At 37.4% G+C, this 22,498-nt stretch overlaps 1 protein-coding gene across 1 annotated transcript in view; it reads right to left on the bottom strand.

Moving 5' to 3' along the window:
• Positions 1–13,014: 13,014 nt before the first annotated feature.
• LOC127472891 (neuroendocrine protein 7B2-like) overlaps positions 13,015–22,498 on the bottom strand; it is a 46,243-nt gene continuing 36,759 nt past the window's right edge. Inside the window, exons 5-6 of the mRNA XM_051791780.1 lie at positions 19,542–19,595; positions 13,015–15,922 (exon numbers count right to left, since the gene is read on the bottom strand). Of these exons, the coding sequence (XP_051647740.1) occupies positions 15,827–15,922; positions 19,542–19,595 (150 nt within the window). The 3' untranslated portion in view covers positions 13,015–15,826. The remainder of the gene's footprint in view (positions 15,923–19,541; positions 19,596–22,498) is intronic.

Below are 22,498 nucleotides of genomic sequence, written 5' to 3'. Positions count from 1 at the left end.
GATCGTCGGGGCGGCCGTGGGGGCAGCGCGGAGGCCTAAGGCAGGGCGGCGGCGATGCCCGAGCCAGCCCCACGGAGTCCCAGGTGTCCCTCGAAATTAGGCAAAAAACAGCGGGAGCTTAGCGTTTTACGGACCGAACCCTTCGCAGCCGTAACCCTGCGGCTGCCCGAAGCATATCCCGAATCTGAAGCCAGCGTGGGGCTAGGGGCATCGAAGGACAGAGCCTTGGAGAGGGGAGGAACTCCACTGCTCCGCAGTGAAACCTGCACTTCCTGCGGTGCCAGCCGGCTAACCCGTCCTCCAGGCGCTCCAGCACCGGCACTCGTCTACTGCGGACTTTTTACCACGGAGAGATGCAATGCAGCTGATGGTCACTACGGACAGGAGCAGCCTCTGAAACAGGGACTGACTTTTGGGCTTCCTAATTAAACGGAGATGTTTGTCAGCTGCTGCTTCAAGCTGTGGGCATCACCCAGGTGAAAGCAAAGCTGAGAGAAGCTCTGCAAGGGACTTCGGCGCTGCAGGTGGTGCTGCAACGGTCTGTGCTTTCCTTACTGTCAGGCACAAGTTACTGCCCGTGAACCAAACCAGCCCTGCTCCTCAGTCACCCAACGGTCAGCATCCACCTTGAGCCACAGAGAGGCCCGGATCTCACCTGACAAAGAGATAGTTTTATTGTGCCTGGTTTTGCAGAGGGGGAAGACAAATTAAAATGAAAGAATCTGCTTTATTAGGGATGCCAGGGCAAGTTTTCCACAGTAGTTTTCATAGGACTTAGCAATAGCTTGTTCTTTGCTAAGGCCAAAGCATGGTTCCCCGTAGTACTAGTTTCGTAGATGAGTGCTTAGCAACAGCTTGTTAAAAAAGAATCACTTCAGTCACCGAGCAAGTGGACGTAGTGCAGTGGTAGGTGGCAGCATCAGAGAGAAAATGATCTGATGTGCAGGAGCCATTGAAAGTCAAACACATTTATTGGGGGAAGGATTACTTGCAAAGAACTACAGCAAATGGTACCTAGATGGATAGAAGGAGAGGCCCAGGGAATTTTTAGGATTTTTTGTTATTTTACTCATAGAAGTGCTATAAAATTAATACATGTTTTTAATTAATTGGGGTACTTTCTTTGTGAATTCAAAGAAAAAGTCACAGTTCCCTCCTCTCTGTATGTTGACAGACTATATGTTCCTTTTTTCTTTCTCTTCTCTTAAGTAGTTGTACTGAAAGGGAAGGGTCTATTCACCTCTCATCTGCTCTTTCTCACTCTGATTACCAGCCCTGGAGACAGGCTGGGGAGCTGCTCTGTGCTGCACCTTCCCCAGGGCCATGGTCTGACCACTTGACTGGTGCTGGAGGAAGTGTTTTCTGCAGTTGCCCTGAGCTCCTTGTGGTGCCTGATGATGGTCCTGGCTCTGCATGTGCTTCCAGGCAGGCAACCTGCCTCTCTGCTGTATTTTTCTGGGATGTCATTTACATGCCACTCTGGTATTGACTTTCCTAGATGATACTTCTGGGCATCTATTGCAGAGCAGGTATGTCCACTTAATGCCTTACTGTCATCTAGCCAGAGCTGGTGATCTGGAGTAGATGTCACTCTGAATTAAAGCAAACTAAGAAACACTAAGAAGCAGCTCCTGGTGTAAAGTTGTGACCCCTCCTCAAGAACCATCTCATCTTTCTCTCAGTTTAATCCACACAGTGTTTCAAGTAAACACGAGCTGCTTGGATCCAGCAAGACAAGTGTTCAAATTTCTTTGACAGTTGGAAAGTAGAATTATTCCTGCAAGCACTTCTCTGCTCATTCACAAAAATAAACCATTTGGGTACCAACAAGGTAAACAATTGCAGCTGCAGCTGCTTTCTTGGATTGAATGAAGGTATAAATAAATAAATAAATAAATAAATAGACTTGTCAAAAAAGAAGAAACATTTGTGTCTATTTTTATTTTTTTGTGATTGAGGGAGGCAGGGAAAAGACATCATTTTCTTCATTGTTCTTTCTTTAACATCAGGTATCCAGATAATTTCCAGCTTGGAAGATTGTATTCTTTATTTCTGCTGAAGTCTTTAAAAAAACATTCCCTGTGGTTACTCCGAAAGTTCAGCTGTGCTGGTCAGATCCCAACCAAAGACTGGTTAAAAAAGGACCAGGGCTTAAAGGGAAATACTTCTTCCTTATTCACACTTGAAATTCTTTTGAAGCTCACCAGTGCTGCTAATTGGAGCTGCAATACTGATGAAGAAATGTTGTGTAATTATTTAGTATTAAAGAGGCCTATGGGAATCTGCATGTTTTTGTGAGAAAGATTTAGATGAAGAGCTTCCATGTCATGGAGTAGTAGCAGTGTGTACTGTACTGTGAACCTGACTGATTTCAACCACCCGCTTGCTATTGTTTTATTGGGCTTTTTTTTTAATTTCCTCTCCCATTTCTTGCTGGTATTCACTGTGTGAGTTGTTCTTTGTTTTAGTGGAACAGTAAGAATTGTGTAAGCTTAAAAGAAGTGCTGTACTTAATTCTTGCAGAGAAAAATATTGTTGGGCTGAGCTCCTGTCTGCTACTGCTAACTTCGAGTGCTACTCAATATATCCTCACTGCCAGGACAGCTGGCACATCATTAAAAGCCTTTGCCGAGAAGTCAAAGACTCACAGGGGCCAGATCCTCTTCTTTAGTAAATTGAAATAGTTTATAATGACTTCAGGGAGATGTAACTGCTCTGTGACAGCTGAGAGCTGGCCCTAATATACCTAGAAAGCCAATATCTCTCACTTCTAGATGTGTCCTCCAGGTCAGAAATAAGGCAAGCTGTCCGATAGAGACAGGGCACATCTGAACTGCCTTACTTGTTATTTTGAACTGTACTGCTAAAGAGAAAAAGGACCTTGGTATTCAGGGCTATGAATCTGGCACTAATTTACAGAGAAAAACCTAAGGGTGTACATAATACTCAACCATTGATGAAAAAATCTCTAATGTTTTAAGTGCTTTTTCTATGGCAGTCACTTGAGATGTTTCCTTTCTATTGGTAACATTCAAGAAGAGTATTGCCAAGCCACTCTATTCATGCACTTTAAAGGAGAAAATATGAATGTATGCACCTACATACCAACCTACCAGCATGCCTCAGTTTCTTTTTAATACAGAGATAGTGATGTTTTGCTGTGCTTTTTGCCCTTTAAAATTCCAGTGGTGCCTGTGAAAAACATGTGAAAATAAAGGAATGAAATGTTAAGGAAGAATTTATCTCACCAACACAACAGTAACTTTTCTGATTGAGCTAGTAACAAGGCTAGAAGCAAACACTGACTTCCACTACAGTCTGCTGCTTGCCACCTGCCATCCTCGGGGTGTTTGAAGCTGTCCAATGGAGGTGTGAGGCTATAAAGTTTGTTATCTGATGTGACAAAAGATGTGTGCAGAGATGTCTGGTTTCAGAAACAAATTTTGTGGTACATTTTCTTTCTCAGAGATGAAGGATATCTTTACATTGTGGGATATTGTTGAGCTTCTGGTGGTGTACACTGCTATCCTCCTGACTTGATGGGAAAGAGGAGCAGCGTCTCAGAAGTTATTCATGACTTGGGGTATAAGCAAGATAATACGTAGTGTGTGTTGGATGGGCCATGCATGGAATTCTTGCCCAGGTGTTTGAGCTTCTTTGCTATCCAGGGGAAGAAGACTACATACTTTGTCATACAAAAGAATTGATACTCGAAGAATCCAGTTCCCTGTGGCTCATTTAAGTAGCACTGAACTTCATATCAAGCCACATGAGATAGTACCAGAAAAAAAGACTGAGGCTAGTCTGAATTGAGTTACATTTCTCATAAAATCTACTAGAGAATCAAGCTTGAGATTGTGCTTAACTTTGGCAAAATTCTGTTTAATTAAGGATTTTTAATCTTATTTTTGTTTTAGAATTAATGTCTGAGTGATGGAGGCTCCACCATACAGGCTGACAAGAAAGATTTTGATAATATTGTACTTACTGAAAAAAACAATATTTTAGATTTATATTGACAGAACATCAACATTGTAATGTATAGATTTCCATAAACTGAATGAGAGAAAATTAAGTATGGAAAAATGCTTATTTTAGGGCTGGGGGGTTTTTTTGAGAATGAAATATTTTCATTTTTTTATTTTCAAAATATTGCTTGCTCTAGAAGTAATTTGCAAATCTTCAGGAATAAGATACTGGACATCAAAAGGTTAAATGAGTTAGAGAGAAAAGCTTGATGTCTGGGATTCTGCTCTGAAAAGTATGATATCCTGGTATGCTTGAAAAGCTTTCTTGTTTAGCATATAATGCGTGTAGAGTCAGGTTGTAGGCTTGTAGTCATCTCCACACCTAGGAGACATGGTCACCCACCAGCATTCCACTCTGCTGTGTGCTGCAGACATAGAACAAAAATTATGTTTTGTGGCCTCAAAATACCTACTGACATAATCGAATCCATATGTGACTATTTTTTCAGAAGTGATTTACAAAAGCTTATTTTATTAGGATGAAGTTTGACTGCTGGATAAATATAAACTTTCATGCCAAATGAAGAAATATCATTTGTCAAGCTAACCTTTTTATAACTCTTCTCACAATTTTTTTTTTTGGTGCATCTTATGTATTTGATGACTATAAAAGAATTTACCAAGAAAATGAAAGCCATAAAATACCCATGAAAAATTCCTCTACCCTCATACCTTTGTTTTTCTTTTTCTTCTCTCTCCTGAAGCTGTAGGAGGTGTTTGCTGACACTTTGCTTTCATGGCACCTCTGGAGCAAAATGATACAAGTGACTTAGCTAAGCAAACTGAGGTTGTATGAACATAAGAAGCCTGTACAGTCTGAAGTTATAACTGGGAATTATGAAAAGAGGCATCTAAAGAGCTCAATGTATTATTTACATAAATATTTCCCTCCAAGGATATGACAACTATGAAATACAGTTTCCAGTTTTGCTGCAAAAGTAAAAGACTACCTTCTCACACCTTACTGCATCCCAACATCTTAGACAAATTACACTTTCTGACATACTTAGATGTCTTGTACACAGTTCTGGCAAGGTAGGCCCTTTTACTCCTTTCTTGCTGTGATGGAAGGCAGTTTGTTGCTGTGTGACCACCTGTACCTCGGAGTGTTACCTGTGGGGGCTTCTGTGCAACACCTACAGGGCATACAATGACAGTCTAGCAGGTAAGGTAAATAGCAGGTACTCAAGAGGTCGAGGCTTTTCTCCTGACTGTGCCACTTATGTCTGTAGTGAAACAAAAAAAGAGTTAGAGAGGCAAGAGAGCTATTTTATTATGTAAGAAGATTTGCAAGGCTTTTATTTTTGTTTCGTTGAGGGTTGGGGGTTTTTTGGGGGTTGTTTTGTTTTTTGTTTTTTTGTTTTTTTTTAATATCCCATTGTCCTCCTTTCAAAATGGAAATCTTATCTGTTCTTTTCGCTTTTCCTGGCAATATCCATGTAAAACAGAATACCAGATAAAAAAGTAGCTTTGCAGGAATGAAAGAGCTGAAGCCCTTTTTTTTGTCTGAGACAACAACTTCCTTAGACTGTGTAGAATTTTATACTTGAAATGCACTGTCACCAAAAATGACTGCTGTGTTACAGGAAGGAAGGAACTCTGTTAAACAGTTGTACTGCTTCAGCATCAGTTACTTCACTTCTCAGAATAAATACTAATGCAGGTGGGAAGAAAACAAAGTCTTCTCACTGACATTTTTTATTTAGATGGTCTCTACAGCAAAAAGAAGAGGTATAAGAGGCACAAGTGCATTCTCCCTTCATCCTTTACCTTGTTTCACTCCTGCTGATTTTCTCTTGACTCCATTTTCCCACCTATAAAACTGCTGTAAGGAACAGAGTTTTCAATGGAGACAGAATAATTTTGGCCTAAATCCTTAAAGCTAATTGGGTACCTAACTTTCCATGAAATAAGCAATTTATAAGAGAAATTGAGAGTTCCACTTAATCTGGGAAGATGAAACATACTTTTTTTTAACTTTCATCTCTTTTCTGTCTACATGCTTAAATGCATCCATTTTGAAATTTCTAAATGCTTTTAATAAGGAAGAAGGCCTTTTAACTTCTGTAATTCTCCCCAATTAAAAAAAAAAGGATATTTCCAGTGAATAAGCCAAGTTTTCACTGTTCTGGACAAAAAAAAAATCTAAAGGCAGACAAAGAAGTGTTTAACCAGTTGTCATTACCTAAAAAGAACTGCTGGTTGTCTTATATACCATTTTAACTATATACATAAGTGCAAACAGATAGTTAAGTGCCTTGGTAAGAAAGGTGGATTTGTGCACATACTTCATTTTTCTGCTAAACTTAGATTTGGACCCGAATCCTGCAGGGACTTTGTTTGGCCAGATGCTTGACTTTGTTTTCAGTGGGACTATTCAGAGTGTATAAAGCACACACAACAATCCAAGAGACTGGAGTCAGGCGAGCCTTTCTAAAAGACCTAAAAATAATTTATATATACTTCTTTCCCCTGTTAAAGGACTTTCTAGTTGACGTGCATATTAGAATGCTAAACTTTACGAACTCAAGAATTAAAAATACAATAATAATAAAATACAAAAATAGTCTACTTTTTATCTGTATTGTTACCAAAAATTTACTCTTTTAAAAATTGCCAAAAAAAAATCACTTCTGGGAAACCATACAGGCAAGCCTGGGGCCAAACCTCTTTTCTTGATGCTTCCAACAACTACTCTGTTTTACTTCTTCTGTTTCCTTGTCAAAAGTATCCTGTTTAGCCTATTTGGCTAAGGACAGTTAGATATTATTCATTGATCTTTCCCTTTCTTTCATTATCTTGAATTCTAATTAGGATTTTTCAAGTCCTTTTACTTTACTCTCCAAACAAGCTACAACAGATGTCAGTCTTCCCTTTCTGTAGAGATGTTCAGAGCTGTCATCTTAAATTCTGGGACTAACCACACTGCCCAGCAATTCTGCGCTAGCTGCTTTCATTGGCAGTTTGATTAAATGATTTCCCCCCCCCCAAAGAACATACGATTCAAAGTGCCTGGGAAAGTGTTAAGTCACTTGATGTTAGGAGGGATTCTGTAAATAGGACTGCGAGCAGTCCTTTAGGTGTTTGTAATTAATCAGGCACCAAACACTTGGAGCTTTTGGATGCACTTGTAAAAAGTCTAAAAATGTAAACAGTTTTCCTTCCCCTCCCCAGGAAGTCTTAATGCACTAAAGACGTAAGTGAAGAAGTTAAATTGCAAGTGATCAAATCAATTACACTCCAGATCAGACTGTGGCAAGGCTGTTTGGTTCTCAACCAGATGGAACTAGACTCCTTGTGAAGGAGGTATTATTATTTCTTACCAGGGTTTCAAAATGAGCATATGAATTCATACTAAAAAAAATAATTTTTTCTTTTGAAAAATATACTAGAACACTTAAGAGGAAAGAGTCTTTGGAAGCTGGCATCACCAAAAGTTATCAGACACATTTTTAGAAAAAAAAAAGAAAAAAATCATCGTAGCCATTTCTTGTTCTTCTGATCTGACCAAAGAGAAAATAGAAATGAACGGGATATTCTCTTGCACTGCAAGGCAAAGAAGGAACCCTCCTTTTTAATATAGTAAATTCTTGGATTCAGAATTTATGAGTTCTTTTGACTATGCCTTTACTTTAGGCTGAAGGTTTTACATTGAGAAAGCTATTATGAAGTAAAAGCATAGAAGAAACAAAATGCAGTGGGTTTTATCTTGATGTAATTAGTTGAAATTAATCCAGCTGAGGGCACAGGCTATCTGGAGGCAAAAAGCATTTTTTTATCCAGTGGAGATAGGACAATTTGTTTCAAAAGCCTCTGTGCATTAGAGGGGAGTGTCTACTGCAGTCAGGTCTAACAAAACCTTCTTCCCAAGTAGAAAAAAAGCCACCATGGTGAAATGTGATTTCTTTGTTTCTAATTTGGAGAAGTACTTTTATGTTTTAGTCTTTCTAGTCAAATTGTTTGTTTGATTTGGGGTCCAGATCCCTCTTAGCTTTGACTGTACTGCCACCAGCTTCTGGAAAAGCTTTGGAACCCCCTTCAGTATTTGGCCCTGTGTGTTTTAATAGGGCAAATTCCACTTGAAAGCACATTGAACAGATTTATTTGTGATGGAGTGGAGAAAAAGATTATATCTTAGCTTTGGTGCTGAAAATACTTACAATAAGACACGACTTGCTATAAGGAGCTGTGTTAGCAACGCTAACAGGATCCCTTAGGCTCACTGGAGCTCTTTGTCAGCAAATCCCATATATGACAATGATAGCAAGATCAAATTTGTCACTGGAACGCTAATAGTGAGTAAGGAAGTGGGGTTTTTAAGTGCTTCCTTTTCAATGGATGCAAAATGATCTATAAGATATTTTTAAAGTTACTAGAATAAAGAATGCACAGTCAAGCAAATTAACTCTTGCTAGTTTCCAAGTCTTGCTAAATGTAACATTCTTCCAATAATTTGGATAGCAACTAAATACATCTAACTTTCCTGGAAAAAACAATACATTAAAAGTGAGTGAAAGAAAGCTGGTGTTGTTTAAGGAATCAGAAAAGAAATGGTTGTTGTGTCTATCTATTCATTGGAGGTGTGCAAACCTGCACCTCCAGAGGTGCAGCCTCTTAGCCCTGAGTCTGGAGCCTATTTGTATGAGAGGGCTCTGTACCTTCCCTGCTGAGGCTGTTCAACAATTCAGGAAACAATTAAGACAGGGAGCCAAAATTAGCCATCTACTGGAAAGGATAGGGGTGCGTGGTTGGCTTGTTTTTGCCATGCTCTCAGACTACTTTTGTGTTTTCATCAAGTGTCTGCCCAGCTACCAAAACACTCTTTGAGGAGTAGCTAGAGCCCAGGTGTTACTCTGTCCTTCCTTGTGTTCAGCCTGCCGTCTGAACCACTAGATGACAAATTTGTGTTTATTCTTGATCTCCCTCTCTGGTGTCATTAGAGCTTTGATTCTTATGCCATAACCCTTACAGGCACCGTTTTTTTTAATTAAATTGTCTATGTCTGCTGCAGTATTTTGTTCAATGCCTGCTCCTATAGACATGTGTGAGGTGACTCATTGCCAGGCTGGTTCCCCAGGGAATATAGGGCAGGAATTGCCAAGTTTGTGGGTTCAGGCTGGGTTTAGGACTGAGAGAGATGTAGAGCTATGCAGGTTCACCAAGTTTCAAACAGTCCTAGGCATGCACAGAAGTTCAGGCCCCTGAGGTACATGATTACAAGAAAACATAGTGTATATAGCCTATAGCTATAGGAAAGGGAGTCACAGTTTGAGGAGCATGTGCTTGGACTTTGATATTTGCATTGGACACAAGTCCAGCTGTGGGTACTCTGGCCTTTAGTGGAGTCAGCCCTCAACCTCTTTGCAACTGTTCACCCATCTTTTAATTGGAAATAATTCCCAGTTTTGTAAACCTCCAGATCAAGAACCTCCAGATACACAACTAAATAGACACAAAGTGTTTTTTAACAAGCAACTGGTATTTTATGGGAGGTCTATGAAGGTCTTATCTTGAAGTTTGTGGATAATTCTTGTTCTTTTAAAGGCTTATAGGTTGCTGTTGAGAACGTAAAAACACAGCAGAAAATGGCCAATATGGTTAGAAATCAGAAAATAACCTCAACTACTAAAGCAGAAAATAATTAACGTATTTTAAACCAAAAGAAATGTGTAACATTCTGGCACCTACTGCTTGCATGCTGAAAGACTTTGCATTCGTCAAAGTCCCTGAAAACAAATATTCCAAGACACCATAGCTTCAGACCAGTAACCACCAGAAAGGCTGAAGCAAAGCTGGAGACACTGTGGGAGTAGCAAGAGAAAGCTATAAGGAATCAGAAGCAGGACATACTTTTCTGCTTTTTTAACTGTGCACATGTACATTACCCACACATGCACAGACTCCTGTGGCAGCTGAGTAGTAGAGTTGTTTGGGAATTTAACCAATAGCCAGAGTCTGTGCACAAACTATGACAGCCATGCTTATCATAACACTGACTTTTACTTACTTAAATCAGTTATGACTATTTTTTAATTTGATCATTTGAGCATTAAAAACAGGTTTCTTACTTCAACTGTAATAATGCAACTTTCAAGCCCATAAATCTTACAGCCATTGCACCACCTGTTGGAATCAAAGTTTTGCAATTGAGTTAGTGACTGTTTGCAATGTTGTTCAAAGAAAGGGAAAAAACTAACCAGTGGTGAAGTACGAGTGTTTCTCTGGATGGCCTGACGTGTTCTTTCATAAGTCTGTTTTGTCCATTTAGAAATACAAAATGTCACAGTGTGGTATTTTATTTCCCAGTGTAGAAAGGTGTTCTCTACTGTGTTGAGGAATCAGGACCATATTTCCCCATATGAAATCCCACTTGAATTTCAGCCACTTTTAGAGGACTTTGGGGCATTAGAATGCATATATTGCACTGAAGAACTGCTAGGATTTTGGGGGGTTTTTTTCATTTTACAGAATAAAGAACTAATTAAAAGAGGCTAAGATTCAATTCAGCATTGAAGTCGTATGCACCTTCTGTGATCTAACAAATATGTCCAGACCTAAAAACACTTACCATCTCTAATGGAGATCTTTGGTGGCTCTAAATAAATGACGCTGGTTAGGGAATGAGGGAGAGTTTAAGACTAGTAGCACATTATTTTTCTCTGTGCTTTCTTTCTCCTTTGCCTCACTCAGTTTACAGTGAAATTTAGCCACTGACTCCCACCACTGTTTTTCTTGGAGAGAAGAGTAGGATGAAGAAACATAGTGATTAAATGTAAAAGACCATACATTGCATTAGGAGCTGCATTCCATGTGTTTTGGTAACAGGAACCACAGGAAAGAATAAAAAGAAGTGATTAGAGCTACCTAAAGTCTGAAGCCATTCTCAATTCCTACCATCTCTACCTCTGCTGCACATAAAAATACAGACCTTGATAGTCAAACAGGATTTTTTTTAAGCTCTTTTAGTTCCAACTGGTAACACTACTGCCATGACACTCTTATTTAACATTTGTTATGCTCCCATGTGTTGAACACATGGCTAGAGGCTCTTCCAACCATCAGAATTCATGTAATCGCAGCAAAGCAGTTGGCATCCTAAATAAAGCGAACATAAGAACTGAAAGTACATGCTTCCTTCTCATGGCAAATTAGGATGATGAACTGGAGTTCAGTGCCACTCTTCACCTAACAGCTAAAGGCTCGAGTGGGGTAGATGTGGACCATGAGTGTACTTGGAAAATGGTTCATTTGAGCATTTCGCTCTCTTGTATATGAAAATCTTGGCTTAGGACCCAATCCTGTGCTAGTCAGCTACATTTGTGATTCATGAGGCCCTTCATGATGGCAATTCCACTTCCTTCACCTACATTTCCTTATAGTTTTTATGTAGTCTGCATGTAAGCCACTCACTGTCAGTGGCTGAACCCTTCAAGAGAACTTGTCTTTGCTCATGCTTGGAATCTGTCATTGACTCTAGGCACCACAAACAGGCAGACCTTTTAAGGGACACAATAATTCTTAATTTAAAAAGAAGACTTCTTATTTGAGATAATTCCTGAATATGATTATTTTTTAACTGTATTGAAGGTAATTGCATGTCTTCAAACAAAACTAAATTTTTAAGTGTATGCATATGTATCCATGTGGCAATGGAGTCAATATGTTCTTTTTGGTTTTTATTGTTGATGTCTTTCATTTAGGGCATATTAGATTGCCCTCTTATTTGTATCAAGTATGGCAGAAATATAGTTCAATCTAATTGTCAATTCCATTAGCCTGAAACCTTGGATTTAGGTGTCTCAAAATGGGAGATAATGTCCTCTCTTTCCCTGATGGCCCTGACAGTTCCTGACTTGGATGGAGAGGTACCTTAAATCTTACCTCTAGCACACTTAGCTAATAAAATAGTGAACATATTCATTTCCCCGGTGGATTATGTGAAATTGTACTTTCCTTAGACATTTCCAATTTTTATGGGGTTGTGGTATCATCTGAATCCTCCTACCTTCCCCTTCTCCTTCCATAAGTCTGTGTGACTTTGACTGAAAAGTTATCTTTGAACTCTTTGTCCTACAGATCCAGACATTGCTGATTTGTGTATATATAAAAAAGAAGCAATTGCATAAAACTTCTATCACATTGTAAGTGTAAACAGCATTACAAATAAGGTTAGAGTTGGTTTAGTGAGCTTACCAGCAAACAGGCCAGAAGATTTGTTTTGGGTTGATGTTATTACTGGCTTTTTCCAACAAATGTAAATGTTCAAAAATTAGTTGAAAATGAAAACGACGTTTTTCAACACTTCCACAAAGCTACTGGTTAGAGAGCTGGTTTGAGGGCATGGACTCAAGTCTCCTCTTCATCATCAAAAAAATACCTGTCTTCATCCTCAGCTATTGACATTTTGAAACAAAGGGGCTTGAGTGATACTTTTTCCACAACAAAGCCAAAAACTTAATTGACTTAGTAGTCATCTTTCTGCCTGTGCCTTTCTTCAGTTTAACGGATGAAGAACTTTTCATCATATTTTCATAAAATAAGCTTCAGATCAGCTTTACTTGCAACCCTGTGACTCTTGGGACTCTGACATCAGATTCCTGGAACTATTTCCAAGTTTCTTTGGATTGCTCATGAGTTGCTGAATAGATCAGCAACACAATTTTGTTAGGTGAATGCAAATGTGCCAATATATAGAAGCATATCACTATTTCCCCTCCTTAGTAATTCACTAAGCATTTTTATATTACTTTCTTCTGTGGGTTAACATATTTATATTCTTCACTACTGAGTTTATTATCAGACTATATTATCTTTTAAAAAGTGCATGTTAGTGTGTGTGCGTGTGTGTGTGTGTGTGTGTGTGTGCGCATACACACATTGCACTCCCAGAGTAAATTTTGTGTCACAAATCAAATACTATAATATGATCAGTTACATGGTGCTTTTTTTAAAGCCAGGGTAATAAATATTTCTTTACTAGACAAAATCAATGTTGCATGGCAATACACTTTATTTTGTATGGATTCTTTCAAGGACATTGTGTCTCAAATACGTCAGAGGTAATTAACACAGTTGCGAGTTTTAAAATACTCTAAAAAGGTTTTAATTTAATGAAAATTCTAAACAACAGTATCAACAGACATGCTTCTTAATTCACATGCATCATAAATGTAAAAGGGCAATGACACCTGCAAGAGCTGTGCAGCTATTCAGATTCTTTTATCTATTGGTTTGGTGAAGTGAGCTCTTAGTGAGGGGGATAGTTGGTATTTTTACTCAGTGACTCTGAAAGATGATTCTAATAAAAATTCCATACACGTTAGGACTCTTGTTGGAGAAGCAGAAGGGACAAGGTTTTTTTTTTTTCTTGTTTTTTCTTTTTTTTTTTTAAATCAACATGGGACTACCAATCCCAGTACAGTAAGACAGCTCTAGTATGAAACTGAAATTAGAATAATGAATCTCATTATCACGGTGTAAGAGCTATATTTTATTAAAATTTCACAATAGTGCTATTGAGTCTTCTTGGTGAAACACTCAAGCTGCCCGATGGACTCAGCAGACAGCTGCTCACCACCATGCATTTGACTTCTTCCAGCACACAATTCCTCTAAGACACATCGTTTTGTGTAGTCTAAAGGTTTTTGCATTTTTTTTTGTTTGCATTTAAAGACAAAAATCACCTCTGAATTGTGATATTTTTCCTTTGCCTGTGCTGTGCAGACCTATCATACACAGGAGGACAGCTCCTCTGGCCCCACCCAGGTCACAGGCAGAATCCAAAGACTCCTGTTCTGGCCAGTTTGCTGTTCTGGATTATCACATCATCCCCAGAAAGGGTGTAGTGGCCTAAAGTACTTCAAGAAATTAGATGTGAGATCACTGATACTATTAAGCAAACAATGTTTCTTTGCCCCTCTGTTTTTAAGCCCCCTATTTACCATAAATACCTCCTTTTACTATGTACTGGTCCTTACTAAGAGCTTAAAAAATGGAATTAATTGCCATTATGGTTCCTTCACTTTTGTGATTAAAATGGATTTTATTGGAGCTAATAAGGACAGATATATATATATAGTTATATATACAGCTATATATATATAGTTATATATTTTTATATATATACAGCATATATATACTTTTTGCTGATTTTGGAGACAACCTTTGCAAGTTTGCAACTCTCAAAACCTGGGTGAAGACTAAGCAGGAGTGCAGATAAAAACAGTAGGCTTAAGGAGCAGAGATTTCAAGTTCTGTCACATGAATTGCTCCCATCGTATTCCAGCCAGTAGGAGGCAGCTCTGTGATTCATAGAAATTCCTCAATTTTGTGTCATGTGCGAGTATAAACCCCACTGCATTACATACTATTTAGTCTTCCAGATTTTTTAAAAAAATGATCTATGATGAAAGACATGATAGTTCATCCTAAAATATCACACAGTTTTACAATCTACCCATAGATGACATGAGAGGGCCAACTCTCTACATACATAATTTATTACCAAGTGGTGGGACAAAAAAAGCAAATGCTATTGACAGTCATATATGTGCCATCCTGTTAACTTTAATCTTGTGTAGCTAGGAACTTTAGTTCCTTATCTGTTTGTTTTCTAAGGTGTCATCATTATTTTACTGTGTTTTTCTGTAGGATGGGAAAGGAAACTACTTCTTTTTCCACAGATTTCAAGTTCAAAGCTGTAAATTAAGGTTCTTTTCCGTAATTCCAATGCTTCGTGCACATGGCTTTAAATATTCAGATGTATTCTAAAAATAAAAAATTTTAGGTAATTTTATATTCTCCTCTTTCAGAAAGGGAGAACTCTGGAATACAAAGTTCTTCAACCTCCTAGGGGCAAAAGGGCAATTTAAGCTTCCTGGAACAACTTTAAGAGCAATGATAGCTACCAGTGTTATTAGAGTAGCATAATTTTTCAGAAGATCAACTGTAATGACCTTCATAGCCTGGATTTAGATGCAGAGGTTGTTGATACAACCTTATTAACACAGACAAATGTCTCCATCTTCATTTATAATATCCCCTGGAAGCATAATTTAAGAACACTATAATGCACAAATGCTGCTGTTACTCAGACAAAGAACTGTGGGGGAGATTCAACATAACAGTTTCATTGATAAAGAAGAAAGATGTGCAAGTGTTCAGGAAAGTTAAGGAATGATTAAAACTAACAGAAAAATATTCCAGTGAATAGAGTCAAAAAACAGTTCTTTAATTTTTAAATTTGCACAGAAATAACAGAGACAAATGAGCCTCTGAAATATTTTGGAAACGTCACTTTGCAAACCTTGTAGATTGCTTAAATGTTTATTAAAATGACCAAAAGCCAAAATTCTCTGGTAAAATAAATACTTTGTCTTTGCTAAGTAACAATATTTGCGAACAAAACATAAAACTGAAATTTTCATGTGTCAAACATAGTAACATTTAAGATTAAATGCTGGAGTCAGATTGGGCATTTTTTCATCTTTCTATTTACAAGCTGCTCATTAGGACCATTTACCTCACGTTAGCTATTAAAATGACTAACATTTTTAAAGTTTGCTCCATGACTAAAATAAAAACAACAGAAATGTCCTTTTACCGTAACTTAACAAAAAGCAGAACCATATTTTTCTTATCTAGAACATACTGTTATAAATACAGCTGTTTTTCATCTACAGTCGTATAAATAATAAGCATGCTGCCATTCACAAGGATTTTCATAGATGATTATATATAAGCAATATTACAGTCTAGCAGGGGATGGCATGAGTTTTTATCTTTCATTTTTACTGTACTTATTCAGGACCTTTGTCTTCATCCGAAAACTGTGGAACAGACTTCTTTGCTACAACATTATCCAGTCGCTGTCCTTGCAGATAGGGGTTCACACTCTGAAAAAGTTTAAAATTATTTAAACTTATTAGAAACAGGGAAACACATAAAAGGTAACTAGGATTAGTAAATGTATTTATGCATTTCTTATCTGTCAAACACTTGCAGATTGGAAAAAAAATTGCTTCCAGAGATTAAATCTAAAAGTCAATCACTGTTTTGTTTCTACAATTTTTTTTTTGTGAAAGAATTTAATTCAATCCACTGAAAGGAATATAAGTGGAGGAGGACTTGCAAGAATACAGGACAATCTGAATTAAACACTGCCTTTTTGCTCCATTCCCCCTTTCCCCAGCTCAGCAGAGAAACCACAGCAGACCTACCTCCCTGATTCTTGAGGCAGGACAGAACTTGCTAGAGAAGTACAGGTAAGCTTTAGATTAAATTACTAGACGCTGATGGACATTATGCTGAGAGACAAGTTAGAGACCACCAAATCATTTTGACCACAGTCTCTTCTTCAGCCCATGTCCTCTCCAGGAAACCCCTCCTTGCTTCCTCTCTTGATGCTGAGATAAAATAACTGCTGGCACAGAAGCAGAGCCAAGCAAGGTTTTGGCATACAAAATGGCTCTCATACCACTGCCAGAACAAGGGAATGCTGGAAAGAAGATCCCTAGAGAGGGTTTAACTTCACTTTGCACTATGCAAGCAGCACAATGTGAGGCTGAAGATGAACAGATCCTGTCTCAAAACTGTTTGGAGATTGCAGATGAAGTAACATAGAAAGCCTATGCTCAAATTTTATCTATATCAATGTAATAAAATGTATTTACTCTATTTACAAATAGCAAGCAGTTTAGTGGCACTTCAGTATTAAATATCATTTACACCTGCTTTCTGGCATGTTACAGTGTCTGTATAAACAAAATTCAAGTATGTACTTTCTCGTTCACAGATATAGACAAAATTTCTAGTGTGCAGGTTTTTGATGCCATAAAAATTGTTTGCTTAAGTGGAGGAATGCAAATTTTCCAGTATCTCCTGATTCTTGTCAGGCTGACTATGTTACAGAAATTACTTTTCTTGAGATATTTCTGTGGTTCTTTCACCAAAAATGAGGAATCAAAAAAAAAAAAAGCATTCAAAATGGGCACGAAATATTTATTTTCAAATATCCCAAGTATTTCTTGAATCCCTGGAAAAGACTTGGGGTTTGTCTGCCTTCAAGTTTAACCCCTTGGGTTTCTCCAGATTTGTGGATGCTATCATTAATACTTAATCATAGCACAGAGCAGCCCTTTTGCCTACTTCCACTGGTTTTTGAGTGTTTTGCCTGCTGCAAGTAAAAACATAAAAATATTAAGAATCAGAAATGAATGTGGAAAAACCCTTGAAAATAAACTAACTCTAATTTAATGCTTTAAATTGTTAGAAATAAGACATATGTAAATGATTTGTTTGTGTTTGTTTAAAGAAGTTCTGTTTAATGTTAATTTAGTGAAATTCAACTGTTGCATAAACTTCTAGGAATTATTTTAGATTCTTAGGAAGATTAATTGGTCTTCTTTTTGGAATGGTACTTGCTTGCTACTTTTTGAAATAAAGTAGAAGGGAATGAAACTACATAAAAATGTAAATCCTTCTTAACAGACAAAAGAAATCAAAATATAATGTAAAATATTTTGGCTGATTTGTTAAAAAATGTTTAATCCTATGCAGCTGTGCAGAATTCAAAGCAATGCAAGTTCCCAAGCACCTTTGTGCACAGCTCCGAGCCCACAGCAACGTGACTCAGTGATTGCAGAAGAGCTCCTGACACTTCGGGATATTCTATTATTTTCTGGACAGGACTATGCTCATGCATAGAAATGCAAAAAAAGGGAGGATGGCTAATTAAAATTAGATGTCATGTAGCCTTCCTTGTCTGGCACTACAAGTGCTACAAAAAAAATTACACAGTAGCACATGGTAAATACACACCTTTGCTGTATGTACTGATTATGTATATATGTGCTTGCATGTGTGTTTATAAATATATGAATATGCAACATATACTTAGAATTTGTGGTATTCCAGACCTCAGTAGTGCCTCTGTGACTGTTACACATTGTATAGGTACAACAGAGTTACTACCTACACCGTTCCATAAGACTTGTTTTAAGCTAAAATTGGGACAATCAGACCCAAAAGACCAATTTGTTGCAAGATTCGGAAACTCTATGTCTGTGCAGAAGGGCCTGGAAGAGTAACAGGGAGCACAGAAGGCAGCAGTGGAATCCAGTGGACGTTTCGCTTTCTGGAGACATACACTCTGCTGGTGACATCTCTAGGTTACCCTTCTGCTGATGAAGTGAAAATTCTGAATTGTTCATTAAAGCATTAGTAATCATTACAGTATTACTCTAAGACACCTTAAATTCTAATGAATTTACCATTAGGTGACATGCCTGTGCTAGGAGAATAAATCTGCTGCAAAGCAAGACACTGAAGCTTCATCTTCAAAATTCTGGGCGACCCCTGGCCATGCAGCTGTCATGTCTCCAGCAATTGCTTCTTTTGTATTCAATTACACCAGTCATTTCACAGACAGAAAGTCTTTTTCTTTTTTTCATTTTTTTCCTCTCATGTATATATTGCATGAATTCCACTTTAACATGTTGTTCTAGCTATTAATAAACATTCCACGAAACTTAAAAATTAAAATCAGATGCCTACCCTTTTTCCTTTTCCACTAACAAACTCAAAAATCAAATGTAAGCAGGAGGCAGATACTAAGTTCAGGTCAGATCATTACTCATGGTTGCACAGTGTTGATTGCCAGTGATGTGTGAACTGGTAAGAAATCAACTTATCTTCTCCCTTTCTAGAGAAGACTAGAAGTTTGAGAGTTAAATAAATAAATAATCTTCACTTATGCTTGTTATTTTAAATTAAATTTACTTCATTTGCAGTATAAACTGTGCTGTCATATTTTGAAAAGCTACTTTCTGGCAGAGAGCTAGACTTTTTAGAAAAACAGTATGCCAGCAGTAAAGCTAAAGACTCTGACTCTGCCTGAAAATGATTTTTTTTTAATAAAAGAAAGGCTGACGCTACCAAAAAAGAGACGGTAGTGAGGCAGACTGTGCAGAGGTTCTCTGTGATACATGGATTGCCTTCCTTGTTCCAGGAGCAGAACAATGAGAGCCCAGTCATCTTTGTCTTTCAAGCAAGTGGGACATAGAGATAGGAGTTTCATCCAAGATAAACTCTGCTAAAGAACTACCTCTAGTGTCATTTACACCCAAAGAACATATGCACATGCATGGACAGTGGTAATTAAATTTACTAATATTTTTAGGAGGGAACTTTTAAATTCTCTTTTAGACACATTTAAATAATTTTAAATGGTTTTATTCAGATAGGATCAATTTTAAAACACAGGTAATATGAAGTTTTATAATTAATGTTCTGCCTTGAAGTGCATCTTCTGAAAGTAGCAGGTTATTTAGAGAAATAAATCTTGTAGCCAGTGTACAGTTCTGAAGCTGGCTATAGTAGTTTATCACAGAGATTCCCTGACTTTACACATTATCTAAGGTATAATACAAATGCATTAGCTTAACTCTTCATTTTAACAATATGATTTTAATTCTCTCTAGATTACACAAGGCTAAAAAGTATTCCAATAGTTACCCTCTTTCTTCTTTTTGGACCACGACTGATCTTTTCAAAGAGTAAATTCTTGCTCTGGAAGGGAAAAAAAAGAAACCAGCCATCAAATTCATTACACTCTTCTTTTAAAATACTATTTTTGATGTTAAATATTAGCAAGTTTAGAAGGGTGTGCAGTTTTATGGGAAAGATAAAGCACAAATAAATATTTGGATATTCCTGCTAACATGTGAAGTTCTTCAGGAGCAGTCACAGCCTTATTAACAATTTAAAAGCCAGTAACAGTAATTTTCCACTATGTTGCACTATATTATCACCGTGTTAAGGCAATAAGTGATTTAAGTACATGCTGGTATAATGATATGGTCTGAATGTTCCCCATCACATGATACATGGTATAAATACACGTAGACTTTTTTTTAAAAAAAAAGGCAGAAGGTAAAAGATAAAAAAAAGTAGGAGGGAGAGAAAGCACGATTCCTGCCTCTGGTATATCTTTTTATGCATTTGAGGTGACAGAAGAACAGGAGCAAAAAAATATTTGCTTTATGAGGGATTTTCTAATGTCTTTTAAAAACAGCAATAGGCGTCATTCCTACTGTTTTGTTGTCTTTGCTTATTCCCTTCCAGATATCAACACTCCCCAGTGCAAAGCTCTGTTGAAAGGAGTTCAGCGCCAACTCTTCCTTTGTTTAAGTAGTGCCCTCAATAAAGTTTCTAAAACCCATTTGGTCTATAACGTTTTTAATGGCAAACCTTTTAAAAACTGCCAGAAACATCTTGGCAGAAAAGAAAGTTATGATGATGAGAAAAGAAAAAAGAAAAAAACCCAACACAAAAATCCCCTCTGACCATAGTTTACATAAGTGCATCCACATATTGTTGTATTTCTTACAAGTAGTGAATTCTAATAAAGTCTAGAATAACACACACATGTTCACCACATTTTGTTTCAATTGTACATTATGAAGAAAACCAAAACCAAACCCTAACCTGAACATGGAAGAAGAGAAGAATTACATGTATAAAAGCAGAAGACTGTATAAACAAGGCCATTAATTCTGCTATAAACAACTGACCTAACATTGATTATATAAATAGAAAGTGTAATTCTAACGCAAAACAAATTCACCAAACACTTCTACCCTCTCTGCAGCCTTGATATGAGAAAAAACAAACATTTTCGAGTGTTACAATGAAATCTGCCAAAATTGTCTGTTTTGTACTTCTCATGTTCATTAAACCCCAAATTCACAAGGCCTCTCTCTTGCCCAACCTCAGTTATTTTGTCTGAGCTGTGCCAAAAGGGAACAGAGATGAAGTTGGCCAAGACGGACATTCTTGGCTAGTAATTTATGCAAATTCTCTTCAGGAAAACTTAAATTTAACATTTTAAGGAAACTCACATTTGTATGAATTATTCTCTTCAGGAAACAAAACACCACCAAAGCCTCTCTTTGTAAACTCTTTGACCTTATACTTTTCATGAGAGGAAAAATGGTGTCTCTGAAATAAAAAGAATTAACTACTGGACCTAACATTTCTGTCACTCAGAAAAATTCCTCACAATTGAACCATGAATATCATATTTTGTTTAGTCTGCTTGGGAATCTTTTAAGACCATAACTACAGCATTATGCAGAGTACAAAGCAAATAAGGTTATGGAGCATGAGCTAAGAACATACTTGTATGGTAATAGCAATCCTGAAAATATGTTCCACTGCGTAATGGTCTGATCTCATCAGTCGCCAAAATTTGCCTCTGCAGTGCCCATCCTTCACCAAGAGGTTGTTAGGAATGAAGGCACAGAGTTTGTCCAGTTAAAGATATAGCTCATCTGGAGACATGCTGCACATGATTTGCTACTTTCCTATCACTCTTGAAGGTTCCTTTGCACCCTCCTGGCTACTTGGATTAGGATGCTACAGGCTCGGATTTGGGTGGGAAAAAAATCAGAAGTTAAAATATTTACAACCAACTAACTAATGCCAGAGAGATTCACTCTTTGAAGTATTTCAGACTGCACTGAATCTTCAAGTCAGTATTAATCAACAATTCTGTAACGTGCATCTGCACAACTATTGAGAAAAACTGAAAAGCATTAGCAAGGTTGCACCCTTTCAGGAGGGCTTTTTTTTTTTTTTGAGTGAAGTTCCAGTGTTGCCAGGAATATCAAGCATGACAATTTCTATTACATCAGGCATACTACACTGAATTATACAATCTGTACTGTCTAAAATTGAAGAGGGGGACCAGACCTGTCATAACATATCCTAATAATCACCATTATCATCCAGATATTTAGCAATATCAGTTGGTAAAGACAGATAACTTAGGGTTGCTCACTACAACTGTAGTTGGATTAAAATAAATTCTGAGTGACTAGTTCAGGTTTCTATTAAAATTAGGAAGCCACACACAGTAACTTCTTAACAAGGATTTCACCTTTGTAGAATATTTTAAGCCCTGCTTCCCATTTGCCGTTCTTTGTATTGCCTTGGATCCCTCCACTGTGACTGATAAGCAAAACCGACATTATTTCTATCCTTAGAGTGAAATGTCATCCATTGCTTCAGTACAAAGGAGTGTTGCTGAAGAACATAGTTGCTTTTAATTTTCTGTTTGTATTGATACTGGTGTCAGAAAACACAGCTAACTTCCCTTCTCTTTTCAACCCCTACATGTGGTACTGGTTAACACCTTGGCTTTCAATAAATAACAACTTACATATAAGTGGTTTTTAGATTTGTACTGTAAATTGTATATTGTAAATGGTCTTTGTGAAAGTCTTTCTGGATGCCAACAACACGTCTTCAAACCATCTGAAGAGATAAGCTGCAAAAAAGGCAGACTCAAATGGAAAATATCTGTGTCCTGCAAGGAAAAGTCTGAACCGAGGGGAAAAAAACCCTGAAATCTTAGAAACTATACTTGTACACTAGGGTAGCAACCTCCAAAAGTCCCTCATCTTACTATT

This window comes from Manacus candei, unplaced genomic scaffold (genome assembly GCF_025592945.1).
Source record: "Manacus candei isolate 608988 ecotype Guabito, Panama unplaced genomic scaffold, ASM2559294v1 h1tg000033l, whole genome shotgun sequence".
In the NCBI taxonomy this organism is placed as follows: domain Eukaryota; kingdom Metazoa; phylum Chordata; class Aves; order Passeriformes; family Pipridae; genus Manacus; species Manacus candei.
Note: the sequence above shows the minus strand (reverse complement) of the source record. Positions and strands in the feature narration are given on the sequence as shown.